A 19712-nucleotide genomic window follows, 5' to 3' on the forward strand; every position below is an offset into this window, starting at 1 on the left:
CTGTCTTCGAGCGGTTTCAAAAATTTAATTACTACTCCAACTCTCATTACGTGCTGCACATTGTCATGCCTTGACCTTTTAATAATAAATGCAGAGACCAAGACTTACACTGCAGGTACTGTTGCCTCGGACATTAGTGATCACCTCCCTGTTTATGCGCTATATGAAAATCAAAGAGGAATTCGAAACCGTGAGGTAGAAACATTCACTGTTCAGCGAATAACAGAAAGTGGGCTGCTTGCCTAACTGAAATAATGGCCCAAGACTGGTCTTCTGTCTTGGCATTGACGTACGCCAATGAGGCATACAATGAGTTCATAGGAAAATTTATAAAAATATACGAAAGGCATTTTCCTATGAAACAAGTAAAACCACCGAAAAAGGCAAGAAAGCCATGGATAACGAAAGAACACTTGAAAATGATTTCGCGTAAAAATTCGATGTATCATTCATTTTTGAGGTCTCGTTCGCACATACAATTAAAGGAATTTAAAGCTTTTCGAAACCAATTAAATTGTGACCTACGGCATGCCAAACGAGCTTATTACGAGCAACTTTTTATGTCTGCCTCACAGCAACGGCCCGATAAGACATGGAAAATAATAAACGATGTTCTTGGTCGTCGTACCAAACAAAGTGTTCCAAACAGTATACTTTATGACGGTACTGAATTAAAAGGCGAGGCCCTCGCTAATCACTTTAACCAACATTTCATTAACGCTGCCATTCCTGCTGCCTACCCCACCTGCGCTGCAACGTCGGGAAAAACAAACGCAAGTCTTATTGCCGATAGCATTTATTTCCAGCCTACGGATGAATATGAAGTCTGTACTACATTTCAATCCTTAAAAAATACTAAACCGTTAGACATCAACAACCTGCAACTAGGTCCTATTAAGCACTGTATAACTTCTATTTCTCCTGCTCTTGCTCACATATTTAATTTAGCACTTGAATCGGGCAAATTCGCCCAGGCAATGAAATACGCCAGAGTTTCGGCAATACTAAAAGCAGGTAGCCCTAATGACCCCAACAACTACCGGCCAATTTCAGTGTTACCTGTGTTTTCCAAGGGGCTAGAAAAAATTATACACTGTCGTATGGTCAATTTCTTGGATAAGTTTAGTGTCATAACTAATGCGCAACACGGATTTAGGAAACACAGGTCAACGGAAACAGCACTACTGTCAATCAAGGAAACGATAATAAGGAACATAGAAAGGAAAGCCCATGCGCTGGCGTTGTTTATAGATTTTAGTAAGGCATTCGACTGCCTAAGTCATAACATTTTATTAGACAAACTAGAATGTTACGGAGTACGTGGTAGCTGCTTATCACTGTTTAAGTCTTACTTGAGTGACAGATACCAGTGTGTTTACGTGAACGGTCACACGTCCTCTTTTCTAATAAACAAATTTGGCGTGCCTCAAGGAAGCGTTTTAGGGCCGCTTTTATTTAACATTTACATTAATGACATCGTGAACGTTGATACTAATGCTGAATTTATCATATACGCTGATGACAGCACTGTCATATTATCCGGGAACGACGTGCACAACTTGACAACGAATTGTAATGAACTGCTGAGAAAGTTATCTACCTGGTCTCAGCTAAATCAACTTAGGATCAACGCGAAGAAAACTAAGGTAATTATTTTTCGCTCCAAGAACAAATTGTTTCAATTAAATAATACTATTGCTTTTGAAGATAAAAAAATCGAAATAGTCGACAGCCACAAAATTCTTGGCGTGCACTTTTCTTCACAGCTCACTTGGGATATGCATGTAAATTACCTATGTGAAAAGCTCTCCTCTGTGACAGGTGTCCTATCACGATGTCGTAGTTTGCTGCCTACAAAGGCCAAAGTACAGATTTACAATGCTTTATTTCATGCCCACTTACATTATTGCGCCTTAGTGTGGAGTACAACCACTATAACTAACATACGTAGAGTTCTGATGCTACAGAAGAAGATTATTCGCTATATTGGCAACATAGACTATTATTCTAGCACCAGAGAAGCGTTTCCTAAGTACAATGTTATTAGAATTGACAACCTTTATACTTTTCGTTTATTACATACTGCGCGATATGCTTCTGAATCCCTCAAGAATTACATAAAACAGTTGGCATCTTTAGAACGTCGTAGAATTAATGCGAACACAAGGAACCCTGAGACATGGTCAGTTCCATATTTCAGGACGCACTACAAACATAAATCATTGGCATATAACCTACCATCCACTTTAAATAAATATGAAGATACTCAGATTTTCTGTAAAAAAGACTTGCGTTTATATTTCGCACACTTGTAATGTCACATACTGTGACATTCTGTGTAATTGCATTGTGTGTAACTTATGCCGTTTCTTCTAACATAGTCATTCTGCTTCCATGAATTTCTTGCTGTGTTATATGGCCAGTGTTTTTTGTTTTATTTTGTTCCAAATAGCTAGTATTGCTACAGTAGTTCGGTGTTACTATTCTGTGTTATTCTTATTTCTGTTCATTACTCATGCTATAGCAGTATTTTATTGTATGTAGCATTTTTTTTTTCTTTTCCCCAGTATTTTTCTTTTTATGCACATGTATTTATTTCCCCTTTTTTTCTTCCTGCAGTTCTCGTGCTGGAAATACATGTAAACCGCTGTATATGTATTCATTTTGTACGATATGGTATTCTGTTTTGCTTGTTGATTTGCTCGCCATTGTACCGGACTGCTTGTTGTTACTGCCCTGTATAGTCTGGTCGTTGGGTCCCGTCAAGCTACTTATGTAGCTTTTAACTCAACGCAACCATCCAGCATGTATATACTGGAAAATAAAATTGAATTGAATTGAATTGAATATCAACAAGCGTCTCGAGTAGTATCAACAAGCGTCTCACTACATAGTAATTATTTTCTCACAAATCAATTAAGAATTTTTTTAGCAGGCTCAATGCTTTGTGTCAAGGGAGTAAGCATGATCTCAGAAGCAGCACGTCATCGAGTGTACTCTCTTATGTGCGAGATCGCAGTTCTGACAAAACAAACTTCAATGCCGAGAATGCCCTTTCTACGCTGGCCTGCGTGACAGGCACACGAAAGTCCACTTGCACTAATATAAATGTCTCTGGTTGCCACTGTTTTCATTTTTCGCACAATTTCAACACATCTTTACTTTGGAATTCCTGCCTGAAGTACATGCTAATACTGTACCCAGACATATGCATTATCGTTCACGTTTCACGAACTCAGTTGTTCCTACCCGTCACGGTGGTCTATTGGTTGTGGTGCTCGACTGCTGACTCGAAGGTCACGGAATCGATTCCCAGCCACGGTGGCCGCATTTTCAATTATGCAGAAATGCTTGAGGCTCGTGTACTTAGATTTAGCTGCACGTTAAAGAACCCCAGGTCGTCAAAATTTCCGGTGCCCTCCACTACGGTGTCCCTCATAATCATATCGCGGTTTTGGGATGTAAAACCCCAACAATTATTATTATTAGCTCAGTTGTTCAGGATGGCCAAGTTTGCCCGCGAACTGAAAGACGATAAAAAAATTTCTGTTTCACTGCGGAACGAAATAATAGATAAAGTTTCGGTCAAACAAATGTCATTTCAGTATAAGACCATTTGTATATACTGTGGGTGGTCGCACAGTCTGTGTTCACATTCTGACAAACAAACAAAAAAAAGAGAGAGAGAGAAAGAGGAAAATAAAACCACACCAACGATTCTTTGTGTTGTAGGTTGTGCAGAAACATTAGACACCGAGGTCTCAGATACTTGATTCCCAAATAGGCAACATGGAGTATGAAATATGGGTTGACAGGCATTATCCAGAAACAGAAGAAATGTATGGTTTAGGGATGCGTGAATATGCGGGCGCTTCGAATATTCAAAATGAACGAATATGTGTATATTTGAGCCCATAGGTACCCCCCCCCCCTTACTTCCCCTGCAAAGATGGTTTCACTGCAGCAGGGGGAGGGGGCGTTTTATGCCGTAAAACCACCCATCCAGGGGAAATTCGCACTGCTGCAAAGCCACACTTAAAGGTTAAATGTACATATTACTTTCACCTCAATTAATTATTTTTTAAGTTTAAAAGCGTGTTATACAGTCTTATATGTGCTAATTAAGTATAGTAACTTTTAAAACATAACATATTGTACCAGTTATAACTTGCACCCTACTGCTATACAAATTGTGCTACTATTCAAAGTTGCTTCCACTTTGAAGTTCCGATTCTTAAAAATGTTGTGCAAGTTAGTTGGATCATGACAAAAATGCTCATTTTTCTTAATAATATGTGATAAATAACATACAAACAATTCGATTTGAAGTTATTCGACCAAATCGCCATTCGCTTTGAACCTCAAAACTACTATTCACCCATCCCTAGTACGGTTGACTGAACTGGAACATCCAGGTTCATTAATACTTATCCAGAACGGCTTCACATGTGCATAGCAAAACTAATAGTGATTGTATTCATTGACTGCCATAATACTGCTCATCATGACTATATATAGAGCAAGGTCACATAGTTTCAAAGGACCACTATCTGCACATTGTCTGTGTGCTGTTTACTTTCCATCATCTCTGTGATGCTGTCCACCAAACAAACTACCTCCTTGCATCTTGAAGACCTGGTTACTACACCAGGATACTGACCTGGACCTTTACAACAAGTCAGTTCAGCATATGAACCTCAACCTTTTTTTGTTTCTGCTTACGGGACACTATGAGTCCAGCACCCATGTCAATGTTTTGCAGCACAGCAACATGAGTAAGAGCCCTTTATGGTACTAACATAAACCAGTTTTTTTTTGCTCAGAAAGCTATTTACAGCACCCACTTTCACATGCATGTGCAAAAGTCCTTTGCACATTCTGAAGGAAAGACGGTAACTGTTAAGGGCTCGTTTTTCTTTGTTAGACACAATATTAATGATAACAAACAGACAATAATGCCAAGGAAAGTATAGGGGGTGTTATTTCTGGTATTTAAGATATAAATGTGAAGAAAGTAAAGTGGACGAAAAGATAACTTGCCGCCATGGCTGCGATCAGCGCTGACTAACACTCCTAGGTTTTAATGTACATATATACCCCATAAAGTGGACGAGAGGATGACCGCGGCCGTAACTCAGTGGTAGAGCATCGGACGCGTTATTCGAAGGTCGCAGGTTCAGTACCTGCCGGCGGCAAGTTATTTTTTCATCCACTTTACTTTCTTCCCATTTCTATCTTAAATACCAGAAATAACACTCCCTACACTTTCCTTGGCATTATTGTCTGTTTGTTATCATTAATATTGTGTCTAACAAAGAAAAACGAGCCCTTAGCAGTTACCGTCTTTCCTTCATTCATAGCAAGGGTCTTCTTCTGGCAGACTTGGTGCCTTCAGGTAGTATGCGAGGGATTACTGGTCAGCTGCCGGCTCGAAAAAAGATCACGTGCTACGTGACGCCAACAGGCAGAAAAAGAGTGTTCCACACTCGCTGCCATGGCTGCAATCGGCGCTGACTAACACTCCTAGGTTTTAATGTACATGTATACCCCATAAAGTGGACGAGAGGATGACCCCCTATACTTTCCTTGGCATTATTATCTGTTAGTTGTCATTAATATTGTACATTCTGAGTATCATTAGATGCAGAGCCATGCAGTACATTTCTTTCTAAATAACCATTAGCACAGAGAATTTTGTTGAGAGAAAAGGAAAGCAAATATTATACGCTCAAGCAGTTAAACCATATTAACTCCTCATTAGAGCTAGGTAGAATAATTTTATCCTCATCGACTTCCTGGCTGTTCATGTGCATGCAGTGTGTACTTACTAGTAAGCCTGCCATAGTATGTCTTCTTGAAGCTTCTACAGATATCAACTATACTTCTGCAAAGCTTGTACAGGTGCTAAAATAAAAAAATAGAGTAAAATACCATGACTCCCCCCCCCCCCGCCCATACACACACACAAAATAGATTAATGCAGTATGTAGGTACCTTTCTGGCAATAAAGGTCAAGCTGAATCACTTGGCCGTACATGAACTCTTGAAACGTAAATATAATTTAAAATCAGTAAACACATTTATGCATGAGCACACACCCCTCACACCAAACAGAAGTGGTAAGAGAAGAGCAGCCACTCAGCAATTGAAACAGCAGTCTATTAGAGTGACTACAGTTGTGATTTATACGTGAAAGTGTGCGGTAGCATCCCCCCCCCCCCTCAGTTATAAACCTACCGTAAAATCCCGAGCAAGCGCCCCTACCCGAGCGAGCGACCCCCTCCCTTTTTATGGAGATTTGAAATATCCGCCAATGACTGAGCAAGCGCCCCCCCTGCTCTCCCACCATTTTCACTGCTTCATTCAGTGTTTTTATTTGCTTTACGAGGGCTAATAACGGCAGTGAATGCATGCCTATTCAATAACGCATGTCACTGGAAGCACACGCAGCTCTTTCGCCACCATCTTGAATTTCGATCCGTGACCGAGCAAGAGCCCCCCCTCCAAATCTTGTCGGATTATCTTTCATCGTAGGGGGGGGGGGACAGCTGCTCGGGATTTTACAGTAAGTCGTTACACTATCCTGTGCACTCACCTCCAGCAGCTTCAGCTTCTCTTGTACCTGTTCATTTGTACAAATCAACATGGGTCTTTGCCTTCGCCTGAAAAAACCAGTCTCTTATTATTATATGCTTTACTTCAACTGAAACTTTTTTAATCACCCCTGTGGCTTAATTTTAACTTTAACAGCAACACTTACGAAAATGAATGAGGAATGCAGGTGTAAAACTCGCTACAGGCCTCTGTAAGTTCATTTTTGGGGCTGTTCTTGTTAATGCAATCTTCAATTTTATGCAGTGCCTTATAGCCTGCAAGAATCTGCTCCTTCGTGAGCCTGCCTGTAACACATTGCAGACAAATGCATTAGTGGTCATAAAACACACACTTGTGCACTTGTAGTGAGCAATGATAAGGAACTCACCCAAGGGCACTTTTTCCACATTAAAATGCATGGAAACAACATTTTCTTTCATTGCTTTCACATCAGATATCAGAGACATGAGTTTCTGAAAAAGTGAAGACATGATAAGCCTGCAGCCCCTGCTTGTGATTAGAAAAACAAGCATACATCAAGAGAAACAACCAACCAACCATTAAATTGGGTTCGAGCTTGCTTGATGAAGCATTATTGGCAATGTCCTTAGAAAGCTTCTCAATATTGTCTCCTTGGTTCTCCTTCAAATGTAAAAGAAATTTTTTCAGTGAGCATATGCGGCCTTCTAGACGTGCATGTACTCACAGGACCACTGTAGTCCACTTTGAGCATGTCATACTTCCCCTTCTGCTTTGTGAATTTCATGTCACTGGCCCATACTTCCCACTTATTGCCAGTTTTCAAGTAGAATCTAAAATTTTGAAAATTTGTAGGCATCACGTTATCATTTCTATTATACAATAAGATTTTCACAATCTTTGCATTCATACAGTGATTAAATATAAAAGCTCACTAACTTTTCTTCAAACAGCAACTGCGCTTTCAGGATGTCATTCTCACAGGGAACCAAATTTGTTAATCCCTTCTCTCCAACACGGCCCCAGCGGAACCACACGTAGTAGTGGTCATCGTACACATCCTTCACAAGTTGCATGTTGTAAAATTTGTTCCGATTCATTTTGAGGCACGTCTGGTTGAGTACAACATTATAGATGGCCCCATGATTGCCATAGATGGTTGGTGCAACCAAGTGTATTGCGCACAGTGGATCTACAGTGGGCAGCCGTGCTGCGGGCGGTGCATTTGTTCCCGCTGTTGCTTCCTGGCCAGTGGGCTCTTGCTTTTCAATTTTTCTTTCTTTGGCTGCTTGTATATGAAATAGAGGGAGAAAATAACAGAAAATGAACAAGCTTCTTCATAGCACATACGAACATAGAAACATGCACTAGCAAAGAAGCATACAACGCAACAAAGTGGGCAAAGTTTTGTTGAGAAAAGTCAAATGCAGCACACCACAGAAAGAGCAAAGGAGTGAACTGTCAAACAGCCAGCAAATGGGGGGCTAAAACTTTTAACTTGGAGGATGGACTCTCTTTTTCTCTCTCTCTCTAGCCCCCCCCCCCCCCCCCCCCCCCCCCCCCCCCCACACACACACAGGGTGCTCCAGCTAACTACAGCCAGAGTAAAAATATTATGCCGATGCGACCAAATTCATGTTGCTCACCATTGTATGGAGCATGACACATTATTTTTTTCTGTTCTACTTAATTAGGCAAGATTGATTAATTAACTTCTAAAGCAACAAAGCTGGGCAAAAAATTCCAATTAGAAAGCTGTAGATAAGTTAGCAAAACACCTGATTAGATAGTTTCTAACTTTGTATCTACAAAGTATTCGTGCTTGTCAGCTTACTTCAAATGCCCGCAAAATACAAAAAAATACCACATGCGAGCAAATACCACATTTGCTCGCAGCAACATGTATTTGGTCGTGCCGTCATACAGTGCGTAGGCATATTTTTAAACTCCGGCTACAGCAGCATCTTGTGAAATGATAACAACAGCAGTCCACATTTTTATTTTATTCAGTGATTATATAAATATGAACCTGTCAACTTTTAATTAGGAAAAATTGCCAATGGTAGACTCAAGACTGCTACATCAATCTTACCTCCAGAAAGCTCAAACCCTGTTCCCACATCATCAAGTAAATTGTAAAGCAAGTCCAAATTTGCCTACACAGTGGAAAATTCGAGTTAGGTTGTTGGATCTCCATCAGTGCAATGTCAGAACATGAAGTCGAGCTTTTGGCGGACGCCCATCTGGTTGGGAAGTAACATCACAAAAAGTAAAAGAGGAACAATGACAATAAGAAAGAAAAAGGAAAAGATGTTTTGGCTTCTCTGACGGAAGCCTAGTTAACAATCTGTGTCGGTGTTCCCCTTTCACTTTTTATAATGTCACAACATGTTCTAGGGGAACAGCACGGAAGCTGGCGGTGCAGGAGTTCGAGAAAATAAAAGATTATTGGCAGATATGCTTACCAGATCCCTTTCCCTGTTCGAGACGTCCATCAGGGTGGAAAACGGGGAACTCATCATCGCTGTCACTATCACTACTGATAACGTGCACAGGCGATGAATCATCATCACTCTCCGAGCTTACTAAAACAATGTCGTCCACCTTCCTGTATGATGAAAAAAAATGAAAGGTGTATATATACGTACGTCTTGCAATGAGTAACTGACAGACGTTGACATTTATGTCACTAAAAGTTTAGACAAAAGAAGCAACACTCGACACTTACAAACAGGAAAAGATAAAGCATTGCATCTGCACTAAAAGTAGGCCAGAAAAATTACCATCATCAGCCTATTTATGTTCACTGCACGACAAAGGCCCCTCCCAATGATCTCCAATCCACCTTGTCCTGCACAAGTTCATTGCATTTTATGCCTGCAAATTTCTTAATTTCAATGCCCCACCTAATCACCTGCTGCCCTTGCCTGCATTTCCCATATCTTGGTATATATTCCGTCGCTCTAACTGACCTCTGCTGATTCATCTTGCGCATTACAGGACCTGCACGGGTCTCCCTTAGCTTTTCCTTCTTAATGTCAACTAGGATATTGGCTACTCCTGTTTATTTTCTAATGCACTCTGCTGGCTTCCTATCTCAACATTACACCTATCATTTTTTGTTCTATTGCACAACATAGTCCTTAACTCATCTTGAGTTTCTTTGTTATCCTCCAAGTTTCTGTCCCACACTGGATGTCGAACTAGTAACTGGTATACTGGCAAAATGCAATTATTGTAGCCTTTCCGCTTTAGGGAGAGTGGTAAATTGCCGTTCATGATTTGGGAATGCCTTCCACATGTGCTCCGGACCATCCTTATCCTTTGGTGATTTTCCTTTGCAAGAGTAGGCTATTCTGTTAGTAAGTGACCTAGATATACGTACACTTATTCGCTCACCAGGCTATTGAGCATTGCCTTTATCTTTAGCACATTTACCTTCAACACTTTTTTGTTGAGGTCTTCTGTCACTTGTTGCAATTCACTGCCACTATTGCTGAACAGTACAATCTCATCTGCAAAGCGCAAGTTACCGAGATACTTTCTGTTAACATTATTCCTATTTCTTCCCAATGTAGTCATTTGAATACTCCTTCTAAGTATGCTGCTAACAATGTTGGAGAGATTGTATCTCCTTGGCGACACAATGCCTTTAAGACTGCTGGTACCTCTACTAAGTCGAATGCCTCTTCATAGTCAAAGGCCACGCTTGTTGCACTCAGCAGATTTCTCAATTACCTGATTATCAGATGGCTGTCACCTATCAAGGAGTACCCCTTTCTGAAGCGAGCTTGCTCTCTAGATAGATTAAAGGACCCCTGACACCAAATTTTTCTTTGCGACTTTTTTACTGTAACTTGTAGCCTTGTGTATGGTAATGCCGAAATTTAAACGTAAATGCTCTAGCGTATCGTATAACTATTGCTAGCATCGTTAATTGTCACCAATTTTAGCGCGACTCCAAAACGCCTGCCTAAAATCGTAAGAAACTAGCGCCCCACAGCAGGGGAGTGCCTGAGACCACGTGCACTCAAGCTTTGGTGATGCTGAATGCACAGTTTTCAAATCGGGGGACCCGCGTGCAGGGAACAATGAAACGATGTGGGTGCTTTGAGCATGTCCCCCTTAGGAAAAAGAAAAGCCTTCCTGGTGTAAGCAGCCTAAACCCCCTTGAGAGCAGCCCGACAACAGAGCGAGAGGGGTGAGGAACAATAGCCCTCGTTGAGTGCCAGTCCTGGTTTCGTGAGCGCTTCGTGAATGTTCTGCAACATCGACAACACTCAATTTTGGGGGGGAACGTCACAAGGGGCCTCTGTCTATGTCATACTAGTGGCGATGTCGCGAGGTGCTGAAAACTCAGATGAGCACGCACGCTTACTTTAAAACTGAATTAAAATATCTTAAAGGCAACGTTCGTTAGTCATAATCGGTCAGAAGTGCCCACGCATGTAGGACTATCAAACAACACAAGCATCTCAAGTTTCCAAATTTGGTGTCAGGGGTCCTTTAACATCAAGCACTTCTCTCGCCCTATTCTGAATAACCATTGCGAATATTTTGTGTAATACTACAAGTAAGCTGGTAGGTCTATAATTCTTCAAGTGTTTTACATCTCCCTTTTTGTGTATGAATATAATGTTGGCATTGGTGCAATTGAAGCCTGATGACACTGTGAATGGAGCATTGCAAGCTTCCTAAATATAAAATCCCCTCCCTATTTGATCAAATCTATCCATATACTGTCTTCTCTGGCTACTTTTCTGCAGGACATACCTAGTACGACCTTTCTAACCTCATCGATAGTTACATCTAGAACTTCAGTGCCTTGTTCGACTTTGATTTCACTCAATGTTGGATGGCTTATATGTGAACTGTGCAATTCAAAATAGAAATCTTCCACCATCTTTACTACACCATTGAAATTGCCCTGCTTATTTCTTACTGCATGCATTTTGGTGCTTTCTGTACAGTTTCCTTTGAGCTGCTTTGACGCTGCTACCTTTGTTTTTTTACTGCTACCTCTATACCTCTATATCATAATTTCGTTATGTCACTAAATTTCCTTGTGTTGATCAGCTTTGACAATGCCACAAATTTTATTTCACATCTTGAGGTAGTCATTTTCATCTGCTGTCATTGTTGAATTAGGTTTTTCATGGTTTCGAAGAGCTTGCTTACTTCTTGCCTTGGTACTTTACCTCTCATTTCAATTGCAGTTTGAGTAATCAGTCTACGTATGGTTTCGTTCATCCAATCTATCTTAGTCCTCATCACCTTGTTCTAAAGCCTAATATTTGTTTGTAAGGGCAATCCTGAAATCCTCTGAATTTACACTAACTGCATCAAGGTTAACCTGTTTTTGATTGACTGATTGAATCTTCCACACTATGGCACATACCTACTACGGGGGACTGGCCAAGACTGCGTATCATAACATTGCGATGGTGACTTGAAGAACGCTTATTAATAAAACTAGTTTAAAAAAGCAAATAACAGCTATATCAATGAAATTCTGTAATTATTGTGCAATTCGGCGAGCAGACCAGAAAGCTGTATTATAATCCAACCAGAATTACTTCACGAATACAGTAGAGATTAACATGGGATACATTTAGAAGCTTGAATAAAATTACAAACTGCATCAAAGACATCCCTGCGGCAATATCCCAAAACAGAGGCAGCGAAGTTTAGTACAATTTCTGCAGGTAAGCTAATACCTATCTTGGAAAACGGAATAACAAGAAGTCAATTTCTAAGTAATGAATATCTATGACATGACAAAAAATAATGTTTAATAGTTTCTATTTCTTCGTAGAAGAGACAAAGGGGCAATATCGCCTGACCAGCCCTGCGTAAATATAGGTTTAATGGGGGGACACGGCATCGAAATCTGGTTATCATAACTTCTGATTGTCTAGATTGACTCCACTGAGGTTTCCATGGAAATTTTAGGTGCTGATATTTCGTCCCTTTCGTTATTGTTTAATCATATCTGTACGAATTGCTAATTTTCTATATCTGATCGCTTTTATATATTCCACTACAGGAAGTACCGTAATTATTGGGTCATTCAGCTATGCTCGTGCTAAGGAATCGGCCATTTCATTTAACTGTAAATAACAGTGACATGGAACCCACAATAATTTTAGGAGCTTCAGCTGTGGCGATACTAATGTGCGGAATGGCGTTACGGCTCATGAGTTATCTGGAGCTGTACATACCGAAAGAGAATCTGTTATTATGATCGCACTGATTTCATTCGAAGGGAGTTTTTCCGCCAGAATGATAGCCACGAGCTCAGCTTTGAAAACAGGAGTGAAATCTGGTAGCCTCACAGAGAATGTCCAGACAAGCAAATGGGAGGCAATTCCTGTGCCTGCATTTTCATCGTTCACGGAAGCAGCTGTGGCTACTACATTAATTGTTTATGTATGTACCAGGTAATCTTGTAACCTGCTATTTAAGAATCTGAGAGATTGGAATTTAGATTTTTTTTGGAAAAAAAATCTTATCATTCTGATTTGAGCCATTAGTTTCAATTACCTTTCTAATGTCCTCATTTAAACTGTCCAGTTTCCTTTGTACAAAAATTGTCTGGGGATTGCGAAACCGTGGTCAATGAGCGAGAGAAGAAGGAGCCTGGGTCACCAATAAAGGCGTATTCAGATCGTCTAGCCGGTAAGCTACAAAATTTTAAAAATGTTTGTATTGTTAAGATACAGAATCAATAAAGCAATGTTGGCAGGCGCGCTTCCTGATAAATTACATTATTAGCTACAAACCTAGGGTGTCCCAGACACAAGCACAGCACTTTTCGTTCCAACAGAACCAGAGGCTTAGTTTTATAAACAGGGCTGCCCGCAAATAATATTTCGTCCATTCATCACAGCGCCTGTGTGCTCCGGTGTGCACTGGTTCGGTTTGTCAAGCAGCAGTAGGGGAGCCTGTTTTTAAGTGACTCGTTTCGTTGTCTACATGAAGAGACTGATCTTCACTTTCAATAACGTATGATCACTATCCTTCACCTTAGCTACTACTTTTATGTCCTGTAATATGCCTGCATAATGAAAACAATGTAGTCCCCCCCCCCCCCCCCCCACACACACCTATTGGGGCTTTTCCATGCCAATTTCCTACTTTTATACTTTCGGAAGAAGGTGTCCATTACACGGAGTGGATTTCTATCTGCCAATTCTACAACATATATACTGTGTTATTGCTATTGTCAAAGCCGTGATTGTCAATTGCCTGTTCTCCATCCTGTTTTCGTTCTACTTCCGCATTGAAGTCGCTCATGACTGCGGTGTAGCGAGTTTGTACCATCTTTCATTGCTAGTTCGACATCCTTGTAGAACTGTTCTACTTTCTTGTTTTATGGCTGCATGATGGAGCGTGCCCTTGTAGTATTGTGAGTTTATATGTCCTACTTAGTTTTTCACTACGCAGCTACCCTTTTATTGATGCGGAAGAATTCTTTAATGCTGCCCGCAATGCCCTTGAGGAACACGTGATAAATAAGAAAAACGTAATCCAAAACTAAGAACTTACGGTGGGGTGTTCTGCGACAGTCCAGCCTTTGCGTGACGTTTCGGCATCGTAAAACCACGGCGGTCAAACACAAGAAGTCGGTGTAGAAGTTGCACAAGACGATGCCGATTGCACTTGGCAGAATACTAGAACTTAACACAGCACACGCGAGAATGGTACCGAAATAGTTTGCTCTGTTTGCTAGCACAGTACATTCAGCTTGCGTGCCCTGTTAAGCGTCCGCGTATTGAAGTGTATACCTCGCCGCGCGCTTGATCAAGACCACAGACATAACACAACCGATCGCGCCAAATCGTTCTTCAGAAAACGCGCGCATATCGTCAACAAACCGGAAGAACGCACATTGCGCAATGTAGCCAACATTGTCTACGAAATCCACAGGCGCGGTGGTGTCCAATGCTTGACGTCGCTCACGTAGTAACGTCGGCAGCGATTTCGAAGCTTGTTTACACAACTCTTTCACTAAGTTTCACAACTCTTTCACTACATAGATTTCACTAAATGAAACTCTATCGGGCGTAGGTGCGTAGGGTAGGGGCATGTTGGTAGGGGCGAGACTTGGCGAGACCATAGAGTAATATAAAAAAGGTTTTTCTGTTACTCTATGGCGAGACTATGACATTTGCACCACCAAGCTCAAATTTAACTTTTGGCATCTGCATGAAATCGCACCGGGGTGCCGGGGCCGCCGGACGGCCGCCGGGGCCACAAAGACGCCCTGTGGCGCGCCGTTTCGGCCAATCATCGCAGCCGCCCCCGACGCCCCGACGCGCACCGGTTCGATTTGTCGAAGATGACATTAGGGGCAGTACGCAGTAGAAGTAAAAGGCGGTAAAAGGTGGAGTGCAGTCGTACAGTGGCTAGTGCGCGGACGGTGCTGTAATTACGTTGGTGTTTTAATTATTACATCAGTTCTTTGACCACGCGCCATGACAGGCTTCTGCATCATGTCATGTGTTCATGTCATGGCACACCTGACATGCATGTCATGACCATTCTTGTCACCTGTCGTTCATGTTCTTCATACACGCATATCATTTGATGTACATTTTTGCATATGGGAATGTAATGAAACGACCACTATAACATCGCGATAGTTCGGAACGTATGCATCGATCGTGTTTTGACTATGCTTGCTCTTGGGGGGGGGGGGGGAAAGTGGGGGCAGGCAGAATTTTTTTTTGGGGGGGGGGGCATACCCCTCCACTGACGCCGCCCCTGGAATATTGTGTATAAAACAATATGTCCCTCTTAAACCTAGGAAAGTGAGCGGCTATAACCCCTGCTTTACCCGCGACATTATTCAACTAAAACGCCGCGTCAAATGCTTGTCAAGCGCCCGTCCACAAAAAAAGCAGAACTTGTAGGATCTTCGAGAAGAATTACGCAAAAAGATGAGATCATCAATGCACAACTTCCTTATTAGCGATCCACAGAAGTTCTGGAGGCATCTAACAGATAAGAAAGAGCCTGTCAGCAAACTTTGCCTGAATGACTCTGATGTTACGGATACATGTATAATAGCGCAAGACTTTAATGACCAATTTTCCAGTGTATTTCTACAGAGAATGGATACGGTTGCCATTTTTTCAACACTTCTTAACCTCGACACAAAGAAGTCATCCGGACCGGATGATATTCCGAACTGCTTTCTCTACAGATACGCTAAATAGTGTGAAATATTTTTTCATTATTTTCAGTGCAAGTCTCGATAAACGTGAAGTTCCTAAAGATTGAAAAACGGCACAGGTGATACCAATCCACAAATCTGGTGATAAGCACTCTGTGATAAACTATAGGCCAATTTCTATTTTATGCACCACCAGCAAGGTTATTGAACACTTCATCACACTTCAGCACATGAGCTCGTTTTTGGAAAGGGAGAACTTTTTTGCGAGTAGCCAGCATGGTTTCCGGCGGGGCCTCTCGACGGTGACGCAATTACTTCATATTACGAACAAACTTAATCTCAACGCTGGACAAAGGTGGCCAAATAGAGGTAATCTCTCTCGATTTCCAAAAAGTTTTCGACCATGTGTCCCATTCTAACTTAAAGACAAAAAGTTAGGAGCCTTTTAAATAACAATCAACTTGTAAAGTGGATCTTCTCTATTTAACCGCCATCAATACGTCAAAATAACAAAATTGGAGTGTAAAACAGTACCAGTGCTTTCCGGGGTGCCTCAATGCTAGGTCCTCGGGGCCCCTTCTTTTTCTTATTTACCTGAATGACTTGGCCATTGACTCTCCCGTATGCAGCCGTTTTTTTGCAGATGACTGCATCATCTATCACGATATTGAGACAATTGAGGATCAAGCCGTACTAAAAAACTATTTAATGGCTATAACTATAATTGGTGTCATACGTGGGAGATGACCTTGAACTCCGTGAAATGCGCTCAGATGTCAATAACACGTAAAAATAAACCATTTCCCTATGCATACAATGTGAACAATAGCCTAATCACACATGTTGATCAGTTTAAGTACTTGGGTTCAACTATTGACTCTACATTAAGCTGGAACACGCCATATTAAAAATATTCTCTCTTCAGCCTCAGAACGGCTCTGGTTGCCGAGGCATCGTTTAAAACACTACAAGAGCAATACAAAATTAGTTGCACATACATCTCTCATACAACCGCTACTTGAGTACGCAGATGTAGTTTGGGATCCGTACGCTAAAACAGAGATTAATCGCATAGAACGTATTCAGAGAAAAGCGCTTCATTTTATTTACAATAAATACAGTAGGCACGTGTCAGTATCGGGTCTTTATATGCAGTCTGGTCTATGCACACTTGAATCACGGCGGAAGTTGCACCATCTCAAGATGATGTTCAACATCATTAACAGTCAGAATAAGCTAGACTTCCAGGCATACATGCAATTTAACAGCTCACGACCTACCCTGACGAAACACAACAAGACCATCTTGGTACCTCAATGCAGAACAAATGCGTACAAGGGTTCCTTTTTTCCGAGGACCATAGTAGAGTGGAACAGGCTGCCAAACGAGGTGGCAAACATGTCAACATCTGAATCTTTTTCATCGGCTATTGTTTCTTACTTGTGATTGCTGGGTGTGCTTTGATACTCGAAAGTGATTTACTAGTTATTGATGGTATTGTTCTTATAATATGATAGGTGTGCTTTGCTATTTGACATCAGAAACTAAGAATTGATTGTTCATTGTATTACTCACATTGGTGTTTATGTGTTTCATTGTTATTTTGTTGTTGTAACATGACATTAACTTGTAACAACTGTAACCTCTGCACTGTAACCACTCCTGTCTTGGCGACCAAAAGGTCACAAGCATATCATGCTGTTCATTTCATGAGCTATAATCAATGTTGCTCATACACTAATCTCACATCGTGACAGCTTGGGTTACATCAAGGTAATGAAACGGCTGCGCGACCACCGTGTACGTCATGTATATCACAATGTACATGACATCATAGATGTCATGATCTGTGATTTATGTTTGTCATACACATGCCATGTCTGTTGCGGTGTATAGACACCGTGCAGTCGAGATTTCCAATGTGACTGCAGCGCCAGAATGCACAGCCTAGCAAAAGAAAAAGCAATATTGAGATGGGGCCGGTCAAAATGTAACGCGATGAGCACGTCTCCCTCCCTACATGAGGTGGTGGATTGTGGCCGGACTACAGGGGGGACGCATACGTGTGTCTGTTTTCTGCGTGCCCCTAACGGCCAATGTCAGCAAACTTGGAATGGGCCAGTGCGAGCAATACAGCTCCCTCTGGTCAGTGGACGGTGCCTATATGAAGTGAATGGAACAGCTGCAAAACACCAAGACCAGGTCATGTATGTCACGACATACATGACATGATATTAATGAGAACTAACAGACAGTAAGGCCAAGGGAAGTATAGGGGGCGTTATTTGTAGTAGTTAGAATATAAATGTGAAGAAAGTAAAGTGGACGAAAAGATAACTTGCCGCCGGCAGGGACAGAACCTGCGATTTTCGAAAACACGTCCAATGCTCTACCACTGAGCTATGGCAGCGGTCATCCTCCCGTCCACTTGATGGGGTATATATGTGGATTTAAACCTAGGAGTGTCCCTGCCGGCGGCAAGTTATCTTTTTGTCCACTTTACTTTCTTCATATTTATATTCTAATTACTACAAATAACACCCCCTATACTTTCCTTGGCCTTACTGTCTGTTAGTTCTCATTAATATTGTGTCTAACAAAGAAAAACGAGCCCTTAAAAGCCATCTTTCCTTCATTCATAGCAAGGGTCTCGTTCTGGCAGACTTGATGCCTTCAGGTAGCATGCGAGGGTTTATTGATCAGCTGCCAACTCGTAAAAAGATCACGTGCTACGTGACGCCAGCAGGCAGAAGAAGAGTGTTCCATGCTCACCGCCATGGCTGCGATCGGCGCTAACACTCCTAGGTTTAAATCCACATATATACCCCATAAAGTGGACGGGAGGATGACCGCCACCGTAACTCAGTGGTAGGGCATCGGACGCGTTATTCGAAGGTCGCAGGTTCGGTCCCTGCCGGTGGCAATTTATCTTTTTGTCCACTTTACTTTCTTCACATTTATATTCTAATTACTACAAATAACGCCCCCATACTTTCTCTGGCCTCACTGTCTGTTAGTTCTCATTAATATTGTGTCTAACAAAGAAAAACGAGCCCTTAAAAGCCATCTTCTTTCCTACATACATGACATGATATTTATGTTATAACCTGTCAAGCAAGTTGTTGGTGTGCGCTGGGGCAATCACCCAAAGTTCATGCTCATATTGCATAGAACCCTAGTGACCAGCCGGGTACTTTACCAACTGCCAATTATGTGTCCAAGACCCAATATGAACGATTAGAGGTTCTACATCGCAAAGGCCTCCATTTGTCTTTGGAAGTTCAGAAGGCAGCCTCAAACAAGAAAGTCGTACACAAGGCCCAGTCTCTACCACTACGTCTTCTGGCATCCCAAGCTTTACTGACCCAACTTCTACGACTGCGTGAGTCCTCCATTGGAAAGCCCTCATCAGAAGACTCAGGACCAGACACAGATCTCATCTCTCTGTGACGCTAAATACCTTAGATATCCTGGGTGTTAAAAGCCCCAAAAGAAGGCAACAAAGTGACCCGCTTTAGATGCTTGTAGACGTTATTTGCGACCTTAGTATACCTATGCTGCAATCCAAGCGATCGGCACCTACTGAAGCGCGTTGCCTGGTGCTCGAGCATTTGGAGGTGAAGTACTCCAACTATCTTCACATATACACGGACGGTTCCGTCAGTATCGACAATAACAGCTGTGCTGCGGCATATTGGATTCCATCTATATTGGAGCTACATGGTCTGGCCGCTTGGACCACCTAGTCTCTTCCACAGTTGCAGAGAGCGCAGCTATTGCTGCTGCTCTTCGCAAACTGAAGAATGGACCCGCCCAACCAGCTGTAATTCTCTCTGGCTGTAAGTTGGCAGTGCAACAACTTCCTCGAGGGACTCCCACAAACAAGTTCTGCCGCCAGTCGCTAGCATCACTAAAACACGCTACCAAAAAAGGCATCAAGATAACTTTCCAGTGGATACCT

At 41.8% G+C, this 19712-nt stretch overlaps 1 protein-coding gene across 2 annotated transcripts in view; it reads right to left on the reverse strand.

Annotated features, from left to right (window-relative positions):
• Window positions 1-14439, reverse strand: part of LOC119376126 (poly [ADP-ribose] polymerase 2) — a 49039-nt gene extending 34600 nt beyond the window's left edge. The window contains exons 1-8 of one of the 2 annotated variants that reach the window (XM_037646071.2): window positions 14122-14439; window positions 9039-9181; window positions 7513-7858; window positions 7301-7406; window positions 7153-7236; window positions 6983-7067; window positions 6761-6899; window positions 6596-6662 (exon numbers count right to left, since the gene is read on the reverse strand). In XM_037646071.2, the coding sequence (XP_037501999.1) occupies window positions 6596-6662; window positions 6761-6899; window positions 6983-7067; window positions 7153-7236; window positions 7301-7406; window positions 7513-7858; window positions 9039-9181; window positions 14122-14168 (1017 nt within the window). In that variant the 5' untranslated portion in view covers window positions 14169-14439. Of the gene's footprint in view, window positions 1-6595; window positions 6663-6760; window positions 6900-6982; window positions 7068-7152; window positions 7237-7300; window positions 7407-7512; window positions 7862-9038; window positions 9182-14121 lie in introns of both variants that reach the window. The other variant, XM_037646064.2, reaches the window with a different exon arrangement.
• Window positions 14440-19712: the final 5273 nt, after the last annotated feature.

The sequence above is a fragment of the Rhipicephalus sanguineus genome, chromosome 1 (genome assembly GCF_013339695.2).
Source record: "Rhipicephalus sanguineus isolate Rsan-2018 chromosome 1, BIME_Rsan_1.4, whole genome shotgun sequence".
Classification (NCBI taxonomy): Eukaryota; Metazoa; Arthropoda; class Arachnida; order Ixodida; family Ixodidae; genus Rhipicephalus; species Rhipicephalus sanguineus.